The 23,487-nt window shown below is 38.9% G+C and overlaps 1 protein-coding gene across 5 annotated transcripts in view; it reads left to right on the forward strand.

Moving 5' to 3' along the window:
* The window catches only part of LOC132822980 (nuclear receptor coactivator 3-like), a 261,185-nt gene that overhangs the window by 186,276 nt on the left and 51,422 nt on the right, over nt 1–23,487 (forward strand). For all 5 annotated transcript variants that reach the window (XM_060836469.1, XM_060836472.1, XM_060836473.1 and 2 more), the window contains exons 3-4: nt 16,642–16,749; nt 21,992–22,164. In XM_060836469.1, coding sequence (XP_060692452.1) covers nt 16,661–16,749; nt 21,992–22,164 — 262 coding nt within the window. In that variant the 5' untranslated portion in view covers nt 16,642–16,660. The remainder of the gene's footprint in view (nt 1–16,641; nt 16,750–21,991; nt 22,165–23,487) is intronic.

Genomic DNA, 23,487 nt, shown 5'->3' on the forward strand with positions numbered 1-23,487 from the left:
AAGATGCTTCTGCAATGGGCCAATTAGTGACAATGAGATCAAGCAGGCTTTTCCTGTCTTCTTGGTTCCCTCCTCACCTGCTATAGGCTAGAGTGAGCAGGTATCTCTTTCAGGACTTGACCAGCACAGTTGATAGCGCTACTGTTGTTCAATTTTTTGTGGTAGGTATTGAAATTCTCCCTCTATATATTCTGTGCCTTTACCCTCAATGCTGCTTCCAAATTGCATTAAGCAAGGGGAAGGGCTAATTCGTCAGGTGGTTAGAAGCAGGAGGCTTCCTTGTCCTTTTTTGATTTGATACCATGAGACTTGAATCGGTAATGGGGGCTCCCAACGCCACTCCCTTCTGACTCTTTGTCACTGTGCCATCACCTCTGGTAAATCTGCCCTCCCTGGCATATCCATTGATGGTCTTGGGCAGGTTTTGGAATGTTGGCTGTGAGATAGAATTTGCTGATTATGATGGTCATGCTGTTTCTTAAGCAGGAGGTTTTCTTCTAGTTTTAGCACATCTTCTGTTGTTTGAAAGGAGGATTTCACAAGGTCAGTTGGCCAGTGTGTGGTGTTTCAAATCCAAAGTTGATATTGCATGACATGTCCAGTATAACCTTCTGCATTTGAGGGATTTAACACAATTGAGTGACTTGCTAGATTACTTCATGAGAGTAAGAGCCAACCAAGTTGCTGAGAGTCTGGAGTCACTTGTAGGCTAAACTAGGAAAGGATGTTACATTTTCTCCCTAAAAACATTAATTAACTACCTGATGTTTTAGCTGCTGAAGTTCTCCATTCATGCTATTGTGACCTCCAGTTCAAACTTTATAGCAGGGACCATTTTGCAATCCTTCAACGTCTGGGGTGGCACGGTGGCTCAGTGTTTAGCACTGCTGCCTCACAGCACCAGGGTACCAGGTTAGATTCCAGCCTTGGAATAGGATTTGATGTAGAGCAGATTACATTGGCCTTGGGCAGCTGTCGGTGTGGAGTTTACACATTCTTCCCCTGTCTGCGTAGGTTTCCTCCGGGTGCTCCAGTTTCCTCCCACAGTCCAAAGATGTGCAGGTTAGGTGAATTGGCCATGCTAAATTGCCCATGGTGCTAGGTGCTAGTCAGAGGGATATGGGTCTCGGTGGGTTACTCTTCAGAGGGTCGATGTGAACTGCTTGGGCCAAATGGCCTGTTTCCGCACTGTAGTAAATCTAATCTATAAATTTAACTTTGGTTAAAAGTCTGATAATCTGCTCTACATCAAATCCTGTTAAACTCTGCATAATAACTTCTGTCGTGTGCTTGACTACCAACTCCTTGATTTACACAAAAATCTTTTGCTCAAATCTTTCATGACCTTTCTCTTGGTATATTTCCTCAAGCTTCACACAAACTGTTTTCTGTCAGTTCTGTCATCTTATTCATTTCTTCTGCTCATCCCATTCACTGTTTCATTCTTATCCTCTGGAACAACCATGTGGGATGAACTTCTCCCCTCTTTTATGCTTAAAGATTCTCCTTAAAATATATCTCACTAATCGAGCTTTTAGTTACCCACTGTGTTAATTTTGTTATTTTGTTCAGGGTAAGTTTTTCTGATTTATGCTTCGGTGAAGTATGTTTTCCTGAGTTTGAAGGGATAACACAAATGTAAATTACAAAGAAAACATTTTGTTGATGGTTGTTAGTTTGTTTGGTCATTGTACAGTTTAGTAACAATTCCAGTGGAACAGTGAAAATATAAAACTATTGAGTTAGATTCTGTCATTCAATTTGATGGCTAATATTTCTCTCGTATGTTTTTAATGGCAAAATTGAAACAGTGCATTAAAATGTATGTTTTCAACAAAATTGAAAACATACATTTTAATTTCATAATCTGGCTTTGTATGTGCTTAAAATAATACTATTTTATACTTTAGAGTGTCAAATCTTTATGGATATGCATATTTGTTGACAAATTGCTATTCAGCTTTATTATGTAAATGAATTCCCTACATCCCTTGGCTGTTTTTATTTATGAACAGGGAAATAGAGTTCAAGTTACTGTGTGGAACATAGATAAAACAGTCAATGATATCCAAAGCATGTGCAAATTTTTTGATATGCCAGTATTTTTTAAAAATGTTGAGAACCTGTCATGCTTCCAAAAACTACAGGAAAGTGAGTTTCCAAAGATTTGAAAATCTGAATTGCAGGCCGTGTGTGCAGTTCACAGTTTGTTTCCATTTGCAGTACCAAAAAAATTCAAAAAGGTTGCAGTAGAACCTGTATTTGAAAGTAAATTCTCCTCTGAGAAATGGTGGTTTTTCTCATAATCTAAAGAGTGCTTGTATAAATGTTTAAGGATTGTACACACTGAAGCAAGTAATTCATTCATTCTATTCCCTGAAGAAAATGAAACAGTAGAATACAGAAGCCCCAAAGTTTCTTTAATGGAATATTATGTAACTATTCAATGATTCTTCAATTCTGTGGTTGAAATCTTATACAGTGACCACTCGTCAATACAGAATATTACTAACAAAATTCTGATGTTTCCCCACACTTCTCTCCTTCAGGAAATGGTGCCTCATGCTTGAGAAAGATTATTTAGTAGAAAATAATAAATTAAATTTATGTATATGTGCTTTTACATGAAATCTGGAACTGAGTGTGCTTGATTAATTTATTTTCTTCTTTACTTGTGAATTTATCTTTTGGATTTCTTAAACATTGAAAATAATTATGTGACCAATAATAATGATTAAGAAAACAGTATTGAGGGGGTTGTAGATGATAACCCCATGCCCTCTAACCAAAGCTCCCCAAGCCTAGCTATATTTCAGTCCACTCAAAATGCAACAATGTCAGGAGGACCTTATGAGACAGTAGGTCATCTTGTTCTCATTCCCCTATTCTCCAAACCCCATCATAATTTTCTTTGTCCTATCTCCTTTTCCTTCCTCCTTCTGTAACGAGTAACAACTTGATGATGTCAGTCTCCTTAGAGTTCACTACTTACTTGCATTTTCCAGAAGTCTATGTTTTGTCTAGGTGAATTAAGGCACATGGTGGTAGGGAAAATCAAAAGTGTTGGCTTTGGCTTTCTAAGGAGTTCTGGAGCAGTCGACAGTTTCCAGTGTGACTATCTAATCAGATTCTGGTAACACCCTCAATGCAAGTTAATGAAAATGTTCCCAGTGACTTTGTGTATGTTATCTCTTTCTTGACCCCCAGAGAACCATATTTGGCTCTTGCCTCTTTCTCGGTCAGTTATGAAGTCTTCCAAGTATACAATTATCATACTCGGTCTTCTCTTCACCACTTCTCTCAACCTCAATATTCTGACAGCACAGAGAAAATATAATCTGACTTCTAATCTAAAATGAGCTGTAATTTCCTCTGGTTTGGCATTGGGAAGACAAATGATTATCATCTTCAGTCTCTGCCACAAAATCGATAAACTTAATGCTGTCTCCAACCCCTTCATGACTGCTGAATTGGACTGTTTGCACCTTTTTGATGTCCTATACAAATTTCACCCCTATATTTTATCCATCTCAATCGCAAAGACTGTGTTTTCTGGGATCTTTGCATTACCATCCTTTCACCTTATTTTAATCTAGTTGCCCTTGGGGTGTAGCTTTGCTTGCTGAGCTGTAGGTTTGATATCCAGACGTTTCATTACCTGGCTAGGTAACATCATCAGTGGCGACCTCCAAGTGAAGCGAAGCTGTTGTCTCCTGTTTTCTATTTATATCTTTCTCCTGGATGGGGTTCCTGGGGTTGGTGGTGATGTCATTTTCGGTTCGTTTTCTGAGGGTTTGATAGATGGTATCTAGATCTATGTGTTTGTTTATGGCGTTGTGGTTGGAGTGCCAGGCCTCTAGGAATTCTCTGGCATGTCTTTGCTTAGCCTGTCCCAGGATAGATGTGTTGTCCCAGTCGAATTGGTGGTTTTTTTTCATCCGTGGCTACGAGAGAGAGAGGGTCGTGTCTTTTTGTGGCTAGCTGGTGTCCATGTATCCTGGTTGCTAACTTTTTTCCTGGTTGTCCTCCATAGTGTTTGTGGCAGTCCTTGCATGGAATTTTGTAGATGATGTTGGTTTTGTCCATGGGTTGTACTGGGTCTTTTAAGTTTGTTAGTTTTTGTTTGAGAGTGTTGGTGGGTTTGTGTGCTACTAAGATTCCAAGGGGTCTTAGTACATAGAACATAGAACATAGAAAAATACAGCGCAGTACAGGCCCTTTGGCCCTCGATGTTGCGCCGACCAAATCCTACCTAACCTACACTAGCCCAATAACTTTCATATGCCTATCCAAAGCCTGCTTAAATGACCATAAAGAGGGAGAGTTCACCACGGCTACTGGCAGGGCATTCCATGAACTCTCAACCCGCTGCGTAAAGAATCTACCCCTAACATCTGTCCTATACCTACCACCCCTTAATTTAAAGCTGTGTCCCCTAGTAATAGCTGACTCCATTAGCGGTAAAAGGTTCTCAGTGTCTACCCTATCTAAACCCCTAATCATCTTATACACCTCTATCAAATCTCCCCTAAACCTTCTTTTCTCCAATGAGAATAGGCCCAAGTGCCTCAGCCTTTCCTCATACAATCTTCCTACCATTCCAGGCAACATCCTGGTAAACCTCCTCTGCACTCGTTCCAATGCCTCCACATCCTTCCTATAGTATGGCGACCAAAACTGCACACAATACTCCAGATGAGGCCGCACCAGAGTCTTATACAACTGCAACATGACCTCAGGACTCCGGAACTCAATTCCTCTACCAATAAAGCCCAGTACACCATATGCCTTCCTCACAGCACTATTTACCTGGGTGGCAACTTTCAGAGATCTGTGTACATGGACACCAAGATCCCTCTGCTCATCCACACTACCAAGTAGCCTACCATTAGCCCAGTAATCCATCATCTTGTTACTCCTACCAAAGTGAATGACTTCACACTTAGCTACATTGAATTCCATCTGCCACCTTTCTGCCCAGCTCTGCAACCTATCTATATCCCGCTGTAACCTGCCACATCCTTCTTCACTGTCCACAACTCCACCGACCTTTGTGTCATCCGCAAACTTGCTCACCCAGCTTTCAAGCCCCTCCTCTAGATCATTTATAAAGATGACAAACAGCAACGGTCCCAAAACAGATCCCTGTGGTACACCGCTAGTAACTGCACTCCAAGATGAACCTAGTCCATCAACTACTACCCTCTGTCTCCTTCCAGCCAGCCAATTCCTAATCCAAACCTCTAATGCACCCTCAATGCCATACCTCCGTAGTTTTTGCATTAGCCTACCATGGGGTACCTAATCGAATGCCTTGCTAAAATCTATATACACCGCATCTACTGCTTTACCCTTATCCACCTCCTTAGTCACCTTCTCAAAGAACTCAATAAGGTTTGTGAGGCACGACCTGCCCTTCACAAAACCATGCTGACTATCCTTGATCACATTATTCCTATCCAGATGTTCATAAATCTTATCCCTTACAATTCTCTCTAAGACTTTACCCACAACAGAAGTGAGACTCACTGGCCTATAGTTACTCGGGCTGTCCCTACTCCCCTTCTTGAACAAGGGGACCACATTCTGGCTGTCATTTCTGAAACTTCTTTGATGTATGGTAAGGTGGTTAGGGTTTCTGGCTGTGTTTGGTCTGCTTGTCGTGGTTTGTTCTTGAGGAATCTGCAGACTGTATTTTTTGAGGTGGTTCTCCTCTGTTTTCCAAAGTTCGTCTATGCTGCAGTGTGTGTTGGCTCGTTGGAATGGTGTTCTGATACAGCTTCGTTGGTGTGTTTGGATGGTTGCTGGTGTAGTTAAGTATTTGGTCAGTGTTTGTCGGTTTTCTGTATATGCAGGTTTGTAGTTCTCCGTTGTCCTTTCTTTCGACTGTGACATCCAGGAATGCGAGTTTGTCCTTGGTTACCAGACTCCTAAAATCAGCTCTCTTTATTTCCTTTGGTGTATCGTAAAATACTGAATTTCTGATTTTCAATGTGGAATGTAATACTCAAAACCAGATCTTAGAGTCATTGCTGCTCTGCCACAAGAACCCAAAATTATTTCTGCTCAACCTGTTCAGACATGCTGTGGCATGCCTCCAAGGCAGGTGGGCCTTCAATACAAACCTTCTGGCCCAGAGGTAGTGGGCCTTTTGTTGTGTCACAAGATCCTCAAATTAGTTTTAATCAAGCTTTAAGGACATGCTGTGACACTTCCAGGTAGATAGGATTTGAACTTCGACTTTCTGATTCATATGTAGCACCATAAGAGCCCCTGGTGGTATCTCCTTTTATATGTTCTCGAGTGAAGCCCAAATTAATGCCTTCCACCTCCATATGATTAAACACGGTTGTTAAAAATCTGGCATCTACTGATGTCCTTCAGGGTAGGGAATCTGCTATCCTCACCTGGTCTGGCTCACATGTGAATCAAAACCCACAGCAATATTGTTGACTCTCAGTTGCCTTCTAAAGCAGCCCAGCAAGCCATTCAATTCAAAAGCAGCTTTGGATGGGCAATTAATGCTGGCCAGTCAGTGATGCCCATGTCCCAAGAAGGAATTTTAAAAATCACAAGATTGATCACCTGCTTTGTTCTGTTATCAATGAATTAATTTTTTTTAAGTTGTTTGCCATTGTTCCTTGAAATGTTTTACATTGCAGTTCAATTTAATGATTAATATATTGTGATCAGTCATGAGTTTATTATTACTGTCATCTTTGATCTTTCATTCCATAGCCACTGATGGTGATCTAAGATGTACTGTATGATATACTTAAAGAACAGTTTGGGTTATCACATAAAGTTGTGTGTGGTACACCATTGCTTAATTTTCATTTGCCACTATATTGTACATTGACTGACTACTGATACAGGTGAGACAACTTACCATTTCCAATCTGTCATAGATAAATACAGAAATGGTATATGTCTGTCAGTTTCTAGGTGTCACACTTCATAGTGGGTGCAAAGCAATCTTTAAAAATCTGTTGCCTGATATATACAACAAATTTCTCATTAATATTAGTTACAATTTACAGCTATAATTATTTGGAGTTTTGTAGGGGATCCTTGATAAATGATGTGAAGAAGACAGCCTATATAAACTCCACACTGCAGCTTGTATTTTGCAACCAGGGAGCAATTATAATTTGAATAAATGACCATCTTGTAACCTTTTACAATGTATGAATTGAGAGCAATAGTGAAGAGTTACAGGAGCTGGTTGCTTACATGTGCATTTTACAGATGAACAGCAAATGACTTTTGGGCACAGCAAGCCACGAAGGTAAAAACTACCTTATGACAACAGAGTTTTTGCTAACGTGTGTTGTAAAGTCAAAATTTCGGTGCTGAGGCCCCTGCTACAAAATTCTGTGGCTTAGCTTCTGATACTGTGGTCACTTTCACACACTGAGCCAGACTGACTTCTATTTGATCTTCGGCTGCACTACCTGTTTATCACAAAGGCAACTAAATTTGTCTGATACATGTAGTTATTACCTCCACACTCAAACTATTACAATTCTCCTCTGATTGGCTTCCCATTTTCATGAAGTTAAGCTCATCCAACACTATGCTGCATGCATCCTAATACTAGATTCCATTCACCATAACTTCCGTGTTCACTCATCTTCATTGACTTTGAGTTCACCAATACCCAGATTTTAACATTGTCCTCTTTGTATTCAAAACCCTCTATGGCTTTAATCTGCTCTACCCTCTAGTGCTACTACAAACTTCTCAGGAACTTTGAGTTTCTTTCATTCTGACCTTTTGTGCATGTCCTGCTTACTTAGACTGTCTTTTGGTAGCCATGTCTTCATTCCTTTTCCCTCCCTAGTTCCTTTTCACCTCATCACTGCTCTTTATATTCCAAAATGTGTATTAAAACCCTGCTTCCTCAGTTAACCTTTGATGTCAATTTCTGTTTGGTAATGCTGCTGTGAAGCACTTTGGGAGATATTCTGCCTTTAAGGCGATTGTTATTACTTTTTAAATAGTTATCATCTTTGCTAGTGTATATAGTTTTATCCACAGTTTGAAAGAGTAACTACTTTTCAGTATGGCAATAAGTTATTGACATTCCTTGCAATGTGCTTTAATACAAGCTCCAAGTAACCTCTGCTTGCAACATATTAGTATTTAAATAATTCTTAGTTGGGTTTGGGAAAAATTAGCACTGCAGTAATTATGATTTTGATACAGTTTGTTAATGCAGCAGTATTAATTAGTGGATTGTATGAGGAATGTGGTTATTTTTCTCATCTATGCAGCTAGCCTACATCTGCTGTATTTACTGTGGGGTTTCTAATGTAAGGATCAATAATTAAGGATCCATGACCTTATTTTTTATAATTGGCTTTGGAATTAAAATATTAAATCTGAATTGCAGTTATTAATGTTCAGTTAATTAGATGTCTAATAAGCAGAAAATAATATCATAATGGTCAAATTAAAACATTATGTTTTTAAGCTAAGGTATTCCAACTAGAAATTCTGTTAGGGATTGGATACTTGTGTATTCAATCTTGTCTCACCTATGAAAACTCAATTTGTGAAGAGAGAGATTGATTTATCAAAAGTTTATTTTTAAATTGCATTTTATAGCTACGTAATGCAGGATCAATATCAAACATTGGAAGACTGGTCTTCACATCTTGCTGTCAGCTGACTATTACATATGGGAGTTAGAAAATAGCTGCAGGAATAGGCATTTGGCCCTTCAAGCCTGCACCACCATTCAATATGATCATGGCTGATATGCAAACTCTTTATCCCATTCTTATCATCTCCCCATACTCCTTGATCCCTTCAACTGCAGGGACCACCTCCAGCTTCCTCTAATGAATTGCCCCCAACAGCTTCCTGTGGGAGAGAGTTCTACAGATTCACAACTCTGAGTGACAAAATTCTTCCCATTTCAGTCCTGAATGACATAACCTTCATTCTTCGACTATGACCTCTAGTTCTGGACTTCCCCAGCATCACGAACATTCTTCCCATATCTAGCCTGTCCTGTCCCATCAGGATTTCATATGTTTTGAGGAGATCATTTTCCTCTCTTCACCCCTCCACCTCCACCCCACCTTCTAAATTATAGTGAATACAAGCCTAGTCAATCCAGTCTGTCTTCATATGTCAGCCCTACCATCCCAGGAATCAGTCTGGTGAACATTTGCTAGACTCCATCAGTCCAAGAATATCCTTCCTCAGATGAGGAAAACTGCATACGATACTTAAGATGTGGCCTCACCAAGTCCCTATATAACTGCAGCAAGACATCCTTACTCTGATACTCAAACCCTCTCGCTATAAAGGCCTGCATGCCATTAGTTTTCCTCACCACCTGCTGCACCTGCATGCCACTCTTCAGCGAGCAATTGTTCTAGTGTGACACCCAGGTTTGGTTGCACCTCACCTTTTCCTAAAGGCCGCCATTCAGACAATAATCTGCCTTCCGGTTTTTGTGACCAAAGTGGATGACCTCACATTTATCCACATTATATTGCATTTTCCAAGTATTTACCCAATCAGCAACCTGTCCAAGTCACCCTGCAGCCTCTTAACATCCTCCTCACAGCACACACTGCCATCAAGTTTAGTGACAGCTGTAAATCTGGAGATATTGCTTTCAATCCCTTCATCCAAATTGTTGATGTGTATTGTGAACAGCTGGGGTCCCTGTACTCAACCCTGCAGCACTCCATTCATCACTGCCTGCCACTCTGAAAAGGATCAGTTTATCCCAGTTCTCTGCTTCCTGTCTGCCAAATAGTTCTTTATCCATGTCAATATGTTACCTTCGATATCATGAGATTTGATTTTCCTTACTAATTTATTTTGTGGAACCTTGTCAAAAGCCTTTTGAAAGTCCAGATACACAACATCTATGATTCACTCTTGTCCACTCTACTGGTCGCAGAGTATTTGTCAAACATGATTTCCCTTCGTGAATCCATGCTAACGAGGGCCAATTCTGTCACCACTTTCCAAATGCTCAGTTATTACATCTTTAATAATTGACTCTAGCATTTTTCCCACCACCAATGTCAGGCTAACCAGTGTATAATTCCCTGTTTTCTCTGTCCCTCCTGGGGTTACATTAGATACCCTCCAGCCCTTTGGATCTCTTCCAGATTCTACAGACCGCTGGAAAGCTATCAGCAATCCATCCGCTATTTCTAGAATGATTTCCTCGAGTACTCTGCAGAGCATCAGGCCCCTGGGGACTTATCGGGTTTTAATCTCATCAATTTCCCCAATACCATTTCCTGACTAATAAGGATTTTCTTCAGTTCCTCCTTATGCTTGATCCTCTGTCTCCTAGCATTTCCTGAAGGTTATTTGTATCTACCTTGGTGAAGACAGACCCAAAGTACATGTTCACCTGGTCTGCCATCTCTTTGTCTATTGTGAATTCAGCTGATTCTAACTGCAAGGGACCTTTGTCTTCACCAATCTTTTTCTCTTCACACATCTATAGAAGCTTTTGCCATCAGTTCTTATGCTTTCCGCAAGCTTACTTACATATTCTATTCTCCCTTTTCTGAATTAAACCCTTTGTCCTCCTCTGAATTTTAAATTTCTCCCAGTCTTCAGGTTTGCTGCTTTTTTTGACCAACTTCTATGCATTCTCTTTGCCTTTAACACAATCCCTGGTTTCCCTTGTTAGCTACGGTTGAGCCACCTTCCCTGATTTATGCCAGGTAGGGATGTGCAATTGTTGATCCATGTGTTCTGTAAATATCTGCCATTGCCTATCCGCCATCAACCCCTTATCCTAGCCAATGCGTGCGTCGTTAATCCTCCTATAAAAGGATGTCTCATCATCAAGACATTTGTTTGCACTAGTGTTGTCTGAACTTGGCATATCACTAATGTAGCACTAAATGTGAGAAAGCTAATGTAGAATCAACCTTAATAGGGATAATTAGCTCACTAAATCTATGAATGGAATTTGTGAAACTGTATATTTTGAGAAGATGATATCAACTTATTGCCAAAATTACTTGCATTACATGTTTTTGTTTCAACCATCAAGTGTAGTCTTCAGATCTTCAGTTTTCATGGGCACAAACCTTTGATCGTGCCTGTTTTGAACTAGCAGCAGGAAATTGAACAAGACAGGAACATGATAGCTTGTTAAATTATTTCCTTCCAGAGCACACTACTTGGTCTTCTCTCCAAAAACTCTTCATTAATTGGGAAGTTGGAACTTGCTGCGTGGGGATTATGGGGGAACCTGTATCCTAGCATTGCATTGCTTAGTGATTTTAAGCACCAACATGCTGCCTTGGAATATCTTAAAAATTACAGTGCTAGGTTCTCGAGGGAGTTGATCTCATGACAGCTTAAATGGAGTAGGCAGCATGATCAACAGAACAAAAATGGACAGAGTCTGCATAGCAGCTGCATTTCCTAAACTGCTTACTAAACCGGAAGGAGGGAGGCATCTTTCGAAGACAGTCTGTGATTTAAACCCTGTTAAATCTTACCTGTTGAATAAGTAGTAACTGCATATAGTTTGCATTGTTTGTTATTATGGTGTTATGACTTTTTAACTATTTCCTAAACAAATATCATTGTGTAATGAACATAACTATTTTGACGAATTTATTATGAGAAGGATAATTTTTATTAAGTGGCCTTGATATTTGATTTTATAGTGCATCAGTTGTTTGTGTATTCTTTCAATTTTGATTTTGGGAGCAGGTATTCTGTAAATCTATCGTCATTTGTGAAGGCTCATATTTTATATCTCCGGTCAAACTGCCTAACTGGAATAATATGTACTCTAAAAGAGATTATCCAGAAAAAAAGGTAGGCTAGTCCAAGTGCAGTTTTATAAAGATACCACTTTAAAAGTTTGACAATTGAGAGCAGTTGTAGGTTAGTGAGCAGAGAGATGTTAGGTAAATAAGATTTGGGACAAAATAGGATATAGACAGAAGTTTTGACATTGAGGCTAGTTGGGCAGAGGTGAAAAGGTGTGAATTACAGTTTCTATGTTGGAGGGCACTGAGGAAGGAAATATCTAGAGATGGGAATGGTGCGACTGGGAATGAATGGATGTACAGCAGCTCACCTGAAAAGGACACTAAAGTCACAATTTTCGTAAAGAAAATGTGAAATAATGCAAGTACTGGAAATTTGAAGGACAACCACAAAATACTGGATGCACTAAGCTGGTTAGGCAAAATCTGTGGAGAGAACTAGCAAATTTGAGATGAGGAGCTGAATTGCTCTAGCATAACCCAAACTGAGTACCAGTGAGCAGGTTCTTGAGCAGTGGCACTTTATAGGATGGCTGATGACCCTGCCCTCACTTTGGTTGAGAGCAGACTGAAGGGGCAGTAATCGGCTGGTTGGATTTGTGGGATGGGATGTACCTGGTAAATTTTCCACATTGCTGAAAATGTATTGCTGGTTAAAGCGCAGCAGGTCAGGATGCATCCAAGGAACAGGAAATTCGACGTTTCGGGCAATGAAGGGCTTTTGCCCGAAACGTCGAATTTCCTGTTCCTTGGATGCTGCCTGACCTGCTGCGCTTTAACTAGCAACACATTTTCAGCTCTGATCTCCAGCATCTGCAGACCTCACTTTTTACTCAAATTTTCCACATTGCCCAGTAGATGCCAGTTGTGTAGCTGTCTCGGAACAACTTGACTAAGGCACTACTGGTTCTGGCACAAAAGCCTTGAGTGCTATTGTCAGTATGTTATCAGGTCCAATAGTCTTTGCGGTCTTCAGTTCCAGGTCATTTCTTTATACCAGTACAGTTGTATGTGACAGATAAATTGATGAGGATATGGTCAAATAGTTCCCTGACTACCTACCAGAGACTGGGTGCAGTAGCTATTATCTTTCGAACATCACCAGTTTGGTCAGTAAAGGTGCTGCCAAACCATTTTTGGTGATGAGCAGGGAGGTTCCCTATCAGAGTATGTTTTATTGTCTTGCTGCCATTCATGTTGACCCTGTCTTGGGTGCTCTTGCCACTCAAATGATGTTTGACATGAAGAAGTACTGATTCATCAGCCATGGGGGTGGGGGGAGGGGGAGCAACGGATGGTAATCAGCAGAAAATTTCCTTGTCCATGTTTGACCTGATGCCATGAGATTTCTTTGGATCCAAGTTAATGTTGAAGGCTCCCATTTGACATAATCTCACTGTGCTGCCACTGTGGTGATTCTGTCCTGCTGGTAGGACTTTACATTTCTTCACAGTTAATGTGTAAAATCTGTTCTCATTCCAGGTCTCTTTCAAAGTCTCACTTTTGTGTGTGTGTGTCCAAAATGGTTGTGATGACCTTCTGAGTTGATTAAGCTACCGTAATCCTCCAAATAAAGGAACAGCAAAAACTAATTTAGTACATAACTTTACTGGGGCTTTCCAAAGAGGAATATGATTGACATGAGTTTTTACATTGATTAGACCAAGGAAAATTTAACTACCATCATCTCCCAATGCAGAATAATTTTCTTTGTGACAGTTTCTTAGCAGTGCATTAAATTGCTTTACTGCACTTGGACCAAAAAAATCCAAAATTATTGAAGTCCAGAAAGTTGGAAAAGAGTGCACCATTTGCTTCTCCCAATTTCCATCTCTTTTCAAGCAACTTGTGGCAAAAAAAATGGAGCAAACTTGAAATCATCTTCCATATGGCCATGGAGAAAGATTAAGAAGGTGGAGGAAATCTGTGACAAAACCTGGGGTGGTACAGTACTGTTGCTGTTCCTGATAACAGGTGTTGATAATTGGACATTTTTTTTAACTGGGTTGTGCTTCATTGTGGCCTAGCTGAGTACAGTAATCTTTGGCAGCTGATTTAGAAACAGTACATGGAAAGTTACAACTTGGCCAAAAGTACACAATAAGTGTTGTCTGACTAAAGTGTGACTACTTTACATTTGATCAACAATATTAACACTTCTCATTTAATGTAAAAAATTGTGATTTTAGTGATGTAAAAAAGAGTCAACACCGCAACTTGGTCCAATCTGACAACTATTTTAACTAATGTTTACAAAAGTAATCGCTTTAAAGTCAGTTGCTTCATCCTCAAAATTTATGTAAATAAGACAAATCAAAGGTCCAAGCACTGACCTCTGTAATACTCTACATTATAACAATTCTCATAGCCTGACAGTATATGCCTTCCCCTGTTTCTGTTTTATTTTATCAGAGTTTCTAATAAGTCACTTTTGAAATGACCATGCAGTCTTTGATTTAGGCCTTTATTTCAGTTTCCAGAAGCACTCTTAAATAACTACTTCACAGCCTCTTCAACATCTACTACCTGTAATGTTTTCAAAGAAATTAAGGTCAGTTGAACAAGAACTTTTACTCTTAACTTCATGCTGTTACTTATTAAGCTAATATTATGCAAGCAACCTGGTTACTTATTAAACCATTGCAACATCAATAGATCTCCAATGTACACCATTATACGCTTTACATTATTTTACCCAGATATTATACAAACTTAGTTGGGTCATGTTGAAATGATCTAATATTGAATATCTGATTGTCACAAAAGATTAACCCAGTTTGCATTTAAATTAGTTACTGCACTAAACATTTCCTTTTTAGAAACACCATTTTTTAAATTTAGGTTTATAGGTTAATAATCATGAAATAGAAAATCAAATTTGGGTATGGCACTAACCAGACTGAGCAATTATTTTAAACTGTCTGAATGTGCGATTTGAAGTTATTTTGTTTTGAGTTGTTTTACTTCATTGAATCTAACAGTTCTACAGGGAAAAAGAAACTTCAACTTCCGCTCCTTCTTAACAGGAAGTAGTGCTTAACCAAGCAGCAAAACAGAAGAAAAAAAACAACTGTTTCCAGCAACTAGGAATAACTCCTCTTAACTAGTCAACAGTAGTCAGATTTAATTTAAAACAAATTTGGTTGATGCTGTACTTATTGTTTGTAGGAATTGCAGATGTTTTTCCAACTTTTCTAAAATGTATTTTAAACACTTTTAAAGAATTTTTCAAATGTATTTTTGAAAATTCAGTGCTGCTGAAGACTGTGTCAAAGATGCTGATATTGATTTATTGACCTTCATGGTTTCTGGAAAGGATGGTAGATTATGTACAAGTATAGGTTTCTTAAAGCCAAATTCTACTTCACCAGTCCTGTTTCAGGAGCATCATATGGGTACTTGTTTCCCTGATGTTGTTTGCGTAAGAAAGAGGTGTCAGTATGGTTAACTTTGAGAAAAATAGCTAAAGAAGGATAAGTCTTTATAAAAAAGTTTTACACACTTTGAGGGCTGATGAGAAATATCGGGGAGCATCTATTGTGTGCTGGCAGGGCAATAAATCTAACTTTACTTTGCTTGTGTAACTCCAGCCAGAATCTTGTCAAGATATGTATTTTTTTGAGCAGGTTATACATTGATATTAGTGTGTAGAGTCTGTCTACATCTAATTCATTAGGCATGGCTTGGGCTCTTTGTAGTTGTTGCATTCCTTGAGATTCACACCAAATCCTTTAGGAATTTGTTTTTGTGGAATCATGAAATGGTTACAGCACTGAAGGGAGCTAGTTTGCCCTTCTGTCCATGCTAGCTCTCTATAAGAGCAACTCATATGTACCACATCCCATCCTTTACCTATGGCTTTCTAAATTTCAAGGTAATTGTGAATTTTTCAAAGTCATGATTCTTTGGTTTTATGGTTAATGCAGGCAACTTGACATGGAAGATTATGTTTACCTTTCCTATATGAATTGTAAGTGTTTAAACACATTGCATTAATTTTGAGAGCCAGCAACTTTGAAGAATGAAAATTATTATAACACTTGCTGTTTTGAATTGGTTATACTGTATTCACTGGCTGCTTACTGAGTATTCTTGAAGGATTCTTCAGAAATGTAAGTTGTGTTGTTTGGTGTAATCCCAAAAACCTTCACTGCCAAGCTTGTATAGTTTAAATTGGCTGTCTAAATCAGAATTGACTCCTAAAAGAACCTAAGAGATCTTTCCCTAATCCCAAGGGAGTTTCATTGTATCCCTTGGTGTCAGGTTGGACTCTGACCATGAATTCAGGGCCTATAAATAGCCAGAATCCCAATATAACCATACAGACTGAAATCTGAATTCATTTTTGCATATTTTGCACCTCTATATTCACACAGTGAGGTGTGATTAGTTCCAGTGTTAAATCAGATAGATGATATATGAATTGTGTATTTCAGGCTGTCAGACTTGTTTATGCAAATTGAATAAGAACAGTAATAAAGTAATGGTGTCACTTTTAATGTCAACCAACTGTCTCTTTCAAAACTGAAAGGAAATTAGGGTCACGTGCAGAACAAATGGAAAATGACGCACTTTAATGCCTCTTTGCAGAGGTGGCACAAAATGAAAGCTCAAGCTCTAGTTACTTTATACCAATGATTAAGCTTGGCATGCTTAGTTTTAGATTATAATTGGTCATATTGGTACAGTAGATTTCCCACTTCAGACTTGCATAATCTGACAGTTATTTGATGCTGTTTCTTGGATTTTAAAAAAAAACTTGTTAGTTTCGTACTGGATAAGAAAGACACTTCTAATTTGTGGCCTCTTCTAGAGAGAACTTGAATCTGAGTCAAATCCTTATTCTTTTGATTTTGTTTCACAGTTGCTGATATGTGAATAAGATGAGTGGACCCAGAGAAAACTCATTGGATCCAGTAAATTCTGATTCAAGGAAACGGAAACTTTCATCCTTTGATGCTCAGGGATCAAGGTATGTAAAGAGCCAAAATTAGGATACCGTTTGAAGCAGATCTGACTTAAATGTCTGTTGCAACCTTGTAATTATGAGAGTAAAATGTCAATTTTATTTTCTGTCTGCTCTGCTCATCTTGCTCCAGCCGCACATCAACCAACTATTCCAAAATAATAGTTTCACTATTTGTGCCATCTGCAGTGAGGCTAAAATAAGGGTGAGGCTCCTTGCACCAGATGTCCCATTTGATATTCTGCTGTAATTGTACTGTGAATAGATAAATTGGGAGAAGGAATTTAATTTTTCTCTTCTTTTTGTATTTTCCGTTTCAAAAATTGCTGTTAGTTTGCTCCAGGCTTATGGTAAGCAGTCAAGATTCTTAATTGGCTTCAGAATGCCACTACCTCTGAGCATCCTCATTTTAAATATTAGTACATTTTTAAAGTAAATTGTATAATTTATTGATCACATTGATCTACAATGGTTGGTATTCTTTTCAGATTCTTATTGCATATCTTGTTTGAAGTTGTAAGTAACATTGAAACTATTTAAAATGTATTCTTAATTCACCACAAAACAGTTTGAAAGGGTGATTACTAAAGCTTGTAGTATCATAGGTTTTATTAACAGAGGCATAGAGTACATGAATTTGTACATGATGCCAGTTTAGCCTCATTTGGGGTATTTCATCCAGTTCTGGGCACCTCCAGCTAGTTAGAATGTAAAGGCATTAAAGAAGATGCAGGGAAAAATTGAACAGTTATTCAAAGGATGAGGAATTTCAGTCATGGAGATAGGCTGATGGAATTAAGATTGTTTTCTCTAAAGGGAGGATGTCTGATAGTATTCACTATCTTGAGTAGAAAGAGTGGAACTATCCCCACTAGTTGAAAGGAATGTGAACAAGAGGGCGCTAATTTCAAGTATACAGCAAAAGAAGCCAAAATGGTATGAGGAAACTTATTTTTCACACAGCAAATAGTTCGGGTCTGAAACACACTGCCTCGAAGTGTCATGGGGCAGGTTCAATCTTGGCATTCAAAAGGTGCTGTTATTTGAACATACTGAGTTGTGGGGCGAAGGCAGGAAAATAGTACAAAGTGAAATGCTAATTTGGAGAGCTGGTGTAGTTACAATAGGCCAAATGGCTTCCTCTTGGGTTTGTCACTCAAGTAAACAATATCTCTCTAGACTAGGTTCCATGGCCATGTTGGGAGGAGTGAAAACTGCTTCTGGATTCTTGACTTGGTTTTTCTACACTGCACAAAATATTGCCTGACTCAACTACCATGTAAATTTTCATACAGGCAGTGCAAAAAGTGCCATCTTAATCATGTAGTTTGAACTTGTCCAGTTGTATAAGGTGCCACAAACTTAGCTAATTTGTTAAAGAAAATGTAGGCAGTGTGGCGCTGGAAAAAGCACAGCAAGTGAGGCAGCATATGAGCAGGAGGGTTGACATTTTGGTTAGGACCCTTCATCAGGACTGGGGAGAGAGAAATAAATAGGGGGTGGGGCTGTGGGAAAGATAGGTGGGATGGTGATAGGTGGATGTAGCTGGGAGGTAATTGTGATAGGTGTCTCTCCTAATTTGCTCAACATAGAGACTAATTTTTTTTTGAGCTGAATAAAATGTTAATGAGGAGCTAGAGATCTGCTAACTTAAAACACAGTTTTGTCTCCATCGAAGTACTGTTTTCCACACCAACTATCAGCATAAGTTTCCTTCTCCTTTTGAATGTACTGCAACTCAGTTGACTAAATGACTTACTCATGATGCAGAGTGATGACAACATTGTAAGTTCAATTCCCACAATGGCTAAAGTTACCATGCCGGTCCAACTTTATTAACTTTGCCCCTTTCCCGAGGTATGGTAAGCCTCAAATTAAACTCCCCACCAGTCATCTTTCTCTAATGAGACAGTGGCCTGGATCCTCTGGGACAATGGTGATTTTAGCTTTTACTTATATTCAGAAGCATGTATTGAATTGGAAACACTGACTTGCTGCCACCTATGGGAAAGTCTGCAGAAGTGTAAAATTATTTATTTCCCTATTCTATATAACTCTAAAAATGTTGGTCAGGATTTCCTGGAAGATTTGATCGTTGATGTACGCTGTAAATGACGGCAATTCACATATTGATCTTTCCATTACGAACATAAAGTGAAATTTTCTGGGAAAGACATTTGAATGCAGTGCATTGAGCATAAAATTGAATCAAAATTGTAGAAATAGTAAACAAACTACTTTGTCCATAATATGATTAAGTAGATCAATATTGGCTGCTCTGATTTCTACATTTCAAATCTTCTTGCTGTGCTGGACTTGATCACTTGCAGAAAATGGATAGTAACATTATAAGTTAGAGCTTAATATGTACCACTTACTTAGAAGTTGGCAATAATAAAGCTCAGATTAAACAAACCTTTACTGTATCAACAACACATCAAGACATTTAAACAATGTAGAGTACTGAAGTGTTTTAGTGGGTTTTTGTTCATCTAAAATCTAAATCTGTTAGATTTAGGCTCTAAATCTAAAAGTCATTGAGATCATCTTCCTTTTTTTTAGATCTTTAGATCGATCTTCCTGGCACTTAGTCAATTTTGTATTCCTCCTTTGAATTCTGTAGACTTTGTTGAGCTTTGCTTCTCTGATGGTTGCTTGAAGTAACTGGTCTCTGCCAGCTGGGAACTGGGTTTCTCAGTTGGCCACTGATTGTTGCAGTTTCTGCTACCGTACTTGTCTACATCCAGACCTTACTCCTCTGTTGACTCCTAATCCTTTAATACTAGATTTGTATCCTGTTCTCTTTTCGGTCACCTTTCTAAGACACCTCCATGCATTACTGAATTTTCCATCTTGTTGTCAGAACTCCAATTTCTCTTGTGTCCATCTGTGTGCATACCTATGCTAATACCACAAAGCCTTTTACCAGCTGTCCTTTTAGTTTTCCCGTTTTTTTTCTCCACTTCTCAACTGGCTATTGCATCTTTTATCTTCCTGTTTTTGGTGTCAGATCTCACGATCTAGTACTACACTACAGTTTACCCTCTTCTTAGGATGCCAAAAGTTTGAAACTGTCCTCTTTCTCCTAGCTCTGATCCCAGCTGACAGTTTCTGCTTATGAATATACTCTTCATTGGATCAGCATGAAACCTGTCAGTGGTTCTCCAGAGCAATTTCTGTGTCTGTCACTCTCCGCAGCAGCTTCTTCACCCAGGACAGCCTCAAAAGTTAGTCTTTCTAGTTAGTTTGCATCCTCTCATTTGTATGATCTACTAACCGATTACCAAGCATTTTCAGGATTACTTGAAGGCAGCATGGATCAAAGTTATCTGAGACAGGCCTACACCATTCTATTGCTAATTTGGTTGTAAATTGTTGAGGAATGGTTGCTGTGCCTTGTTTCTATATCTTTTTGATTGGCATCATCTCCTCGGACTATTCAATTAGGGTATTGATCCAAATGGGATTATTAAACAAATGTCAGTCTAGAATGTTCTTGTACCAATATGATCCACCACTGGAGTTTCTGTTTATTCATTGTGGCATCAATAAATTAGATATGTAGAAGTTAAACTACAATACTAAAGTCATGCTGTTATGATTTCAGCAGATAAGAATCTGACTGATTTGTCCAATATTGCTGAGTGAAACCTGCCTTGATAGATCATCAGTTTTGTTTTTGTATTTGGTTGCCATGGTGATTAGTCACTGAATATCTTTACATGAGGTTGTCAATATGCTAACAAAAGAAAACTTTATCGTATAAAAGAAAAGGCTATCTATATAAGACAATTTAGACACATCTTATCATAGACAGTAAAAAGAAAGATTTGTCTCTTCCCCCCCCGCCCCCCTCCAAATTATCCTCCAATGATGTATAATGCCAGTGAAATACAAAATTTCTTACTGAATGGCAAGATTCTATATATTTACCACATGTGATTCTCCCCGAGTCTCTCAGGCCATCCCAAAGATGTTTATATGAATTTGACTGCTTTGACGCTGCTAAAATTGTTTAAGACATTATTCCGGTCCTGATGGCTAAAGATTTATGAAAACTACTTTTTTTAGATTAGATTAGACTTACAGTGTGGAAACAGGCCCTTCGGCCCAACAAGTCCACACCGACCCGCCGAAGCGCAACCCACCCATACCCCTACATTTACCCCTTACCTAACACTACGGGCAATTCACCTGACCCGCACATCTTTGGACTGTGGGAGGAAACCGGAGCACCCGGAGGAAACCCACGCAGACACGGGGAGAACGTGCAAACTCCACACAGTCAGTCGCCTGAGTCGGGAATTGAACCCGGGTCTACAGGCGCTGTGAGGCAGCAGTGCTAACCACTGTGCCACCGTGCCGCCCACTTGTCTTCTTGGAAAGATCTTTTCTTCTGCACTCAATCTGTTTTGTCACTCCCAGCCATCTTTCTGTTCTGGGGGTTGTAAAAAATTCCACTTGGTAAACACCCTTGTCATTATCTCCCCGGATAGCTTGCTAGTCATTTTACTTAAATCACTTTCTTTCAAAAGCCTATCTTTAGCTTGCTGTTCCAAGTTACTTTCTGACCCTTTCTTAAAAGAAAATTCAAACCTTCAGAGCACTGAAACTCAAAATTGGATTGACCCCACTTTCAGAATCCAGGTTCCCAAAATAGGAACAATATCTTTTAAACTTCCATCACAATTTCACAATAATTGCAGTATTGCTGCTTACATAGTACATTGAAAATACTCCATTGTTCTCGTCCCAATGAAATGTGAAGATAAATTTACCAATTCTTGATTCCTAGTCTTCCTTGACAGAAGCTGGTTTTACAATAAGCCTACCTTAACCAATTGCTAATTCTGTTCGGCTATTCATTCAAGAACAGTGTGGTGCTATTAAATTTACTTGAGTGCGCAATGGAATCTCATGCTGACAAACTTGCTCCGTAAACCACTTTATTCATCCACTTTATTCTAGAAGATATTATCTTGGTATACCAAGTTATCTTCTCTTGGTTATTCTTGTTGAAGACTAATTCAGAGTACAACACTTACAGCACTTTGCTACGATAATAACAATGCAGTTTTATTGTTTAGAAATCTTTTGATTTTTGTGGCAAAAATGAATTACAGAATATGCAGATTGTGATGAAAGTTAACTGATAGCTTATTCTGGCAAGAACTAGACTCTTGTATGGTTGTGTATTGGTAATCATCATTTTGAATATTTAATACCCTGTATAACTTGTATTTGACAGTGTGAACTGTAGCATTGAAAAACGTCGTCGTGAGCAAGAGAGCAAATACATCGAGGAGCTGGCTGAACTAATTTCTGCCAACCTAAGTGACATTGACAACTTCAATGTCAAACCTGATAAATGTGCAATCTTGAAAGAAACTGTGAGGCAGATTCGTCAGATAAAAGAGCAAGGTAATTTAGTACATTGTAACCTTCTACAAGGTAATACTGAGGGAAATATTCAATGAAATGAGCTACTTTGATAGTTTATTTGAGGCACTGTGGGCTTAATAAAATAAATAAGTGATATAAATGTGAGTGTTGTAATAAGCCAATGTTTCTCAAAACTTTTTCCTCTATTGTGAGGGTTGAAAATTACTTTGTGTTGGTGAAAACTGAGAACCTCGGAGAGGTGGGAGAGAAGACCTATGACAGCAGAGGACAAGAGAATTCCACACGCAGCACAATTATAAACGTAATTTGAATTGCCTTTAATGGTGGCTCAGTGCCAAGGACCCGGGTTCAATTCCTGCCTCGGGCAACTGTCTGTGTGGAATTTTCACATTCACCCCATGTCTGGCTGGGTTTCCTCCAGGTGCTCTGGTTTCCTCCCACATTCCAAAAGATGTACAGGTCAGTTGATTGGCCATGCTAAATTGCACACAGTGTTAAGTGGATTAGTTAGGAGTAAATGTAAGGAAATGAGTCTGGGTAGGTTACTCTTCGGAGGGTCGGTGTGGACTTTTTAGACAGAAGGGCCTGTTTCCACACTGTAGGGAATCTAATCTATTCTTAACATATTGGACCTTTTAAAATTTAATGTTAACATTGAATTCCAGAAAAAAAGTTGATGCATTCTGATGCTAATGTACCTGAAAAATTTCCTACTGTTTCCAGAAATATTCTTTCTTTTAGCTTTAGAAGATGTCTTGCCATTACACTAGTTTTTATGGTCTGTCTCTAAATATTACTGGTGATTTCTGCCCAATACCAGTAACCTTGACCTTGACTAAGTGTAATCGTTAGTTCTATCAACACTGTAAAATCAGGCACCCAGCTGCTGCGATAATGGACCCTTCAAGCAGTTATAGCTAACTATACAAGATTGAGATTAATCGTTTTTAGCCAGTTGCAGGAAAGCACAAGGTTTTTCTTTAAGTTTATGGCAAGATCAAAAGTAATGGAGCTTGGTCACTCTGTAACTGCAACCCTCTGGGATGTTGAGCTATGTATAAACCTAAGAAATAGGAAGCTTTGGAGTCTGGTCCATAATTCAATAAGACCATGACTGATCCGATTGTTGCCTTAAATCAACTTCCTTGACCCTCAGATTTTTTTTGTTAGCTTCAGAAGTTCTTTTCCCATTATAGTAGCCATTATGTTCTTTTTCTCTAAACAAAGTTGTTAATTCCTGTCCAGTCATGGCCATCTTGAAGTTGAATGAGGCAAGTTGTCATAAGCAGTTGGTATTCCTATCAATGCTATAAAACAAGGGATCGCAATTGCTGCAAAAAT

Source organism: Hemiscyllium ocellatum, chromosome 15 (genome assembly GCF_020745735.1).
Source record: "Hemiscyllium ocellatum isolate sHemOce1 chromosome 15, sHemOce1.pat.X.cur, whole genome shotgun sequence".
Lineage (NCBI taxonomy): Eukaryota > Metazoa > Chordata > Chondrichthyes > Orectolobiformes > Hemiscylliidae > Hemiscyllium > Hemiscyllium ocellatum.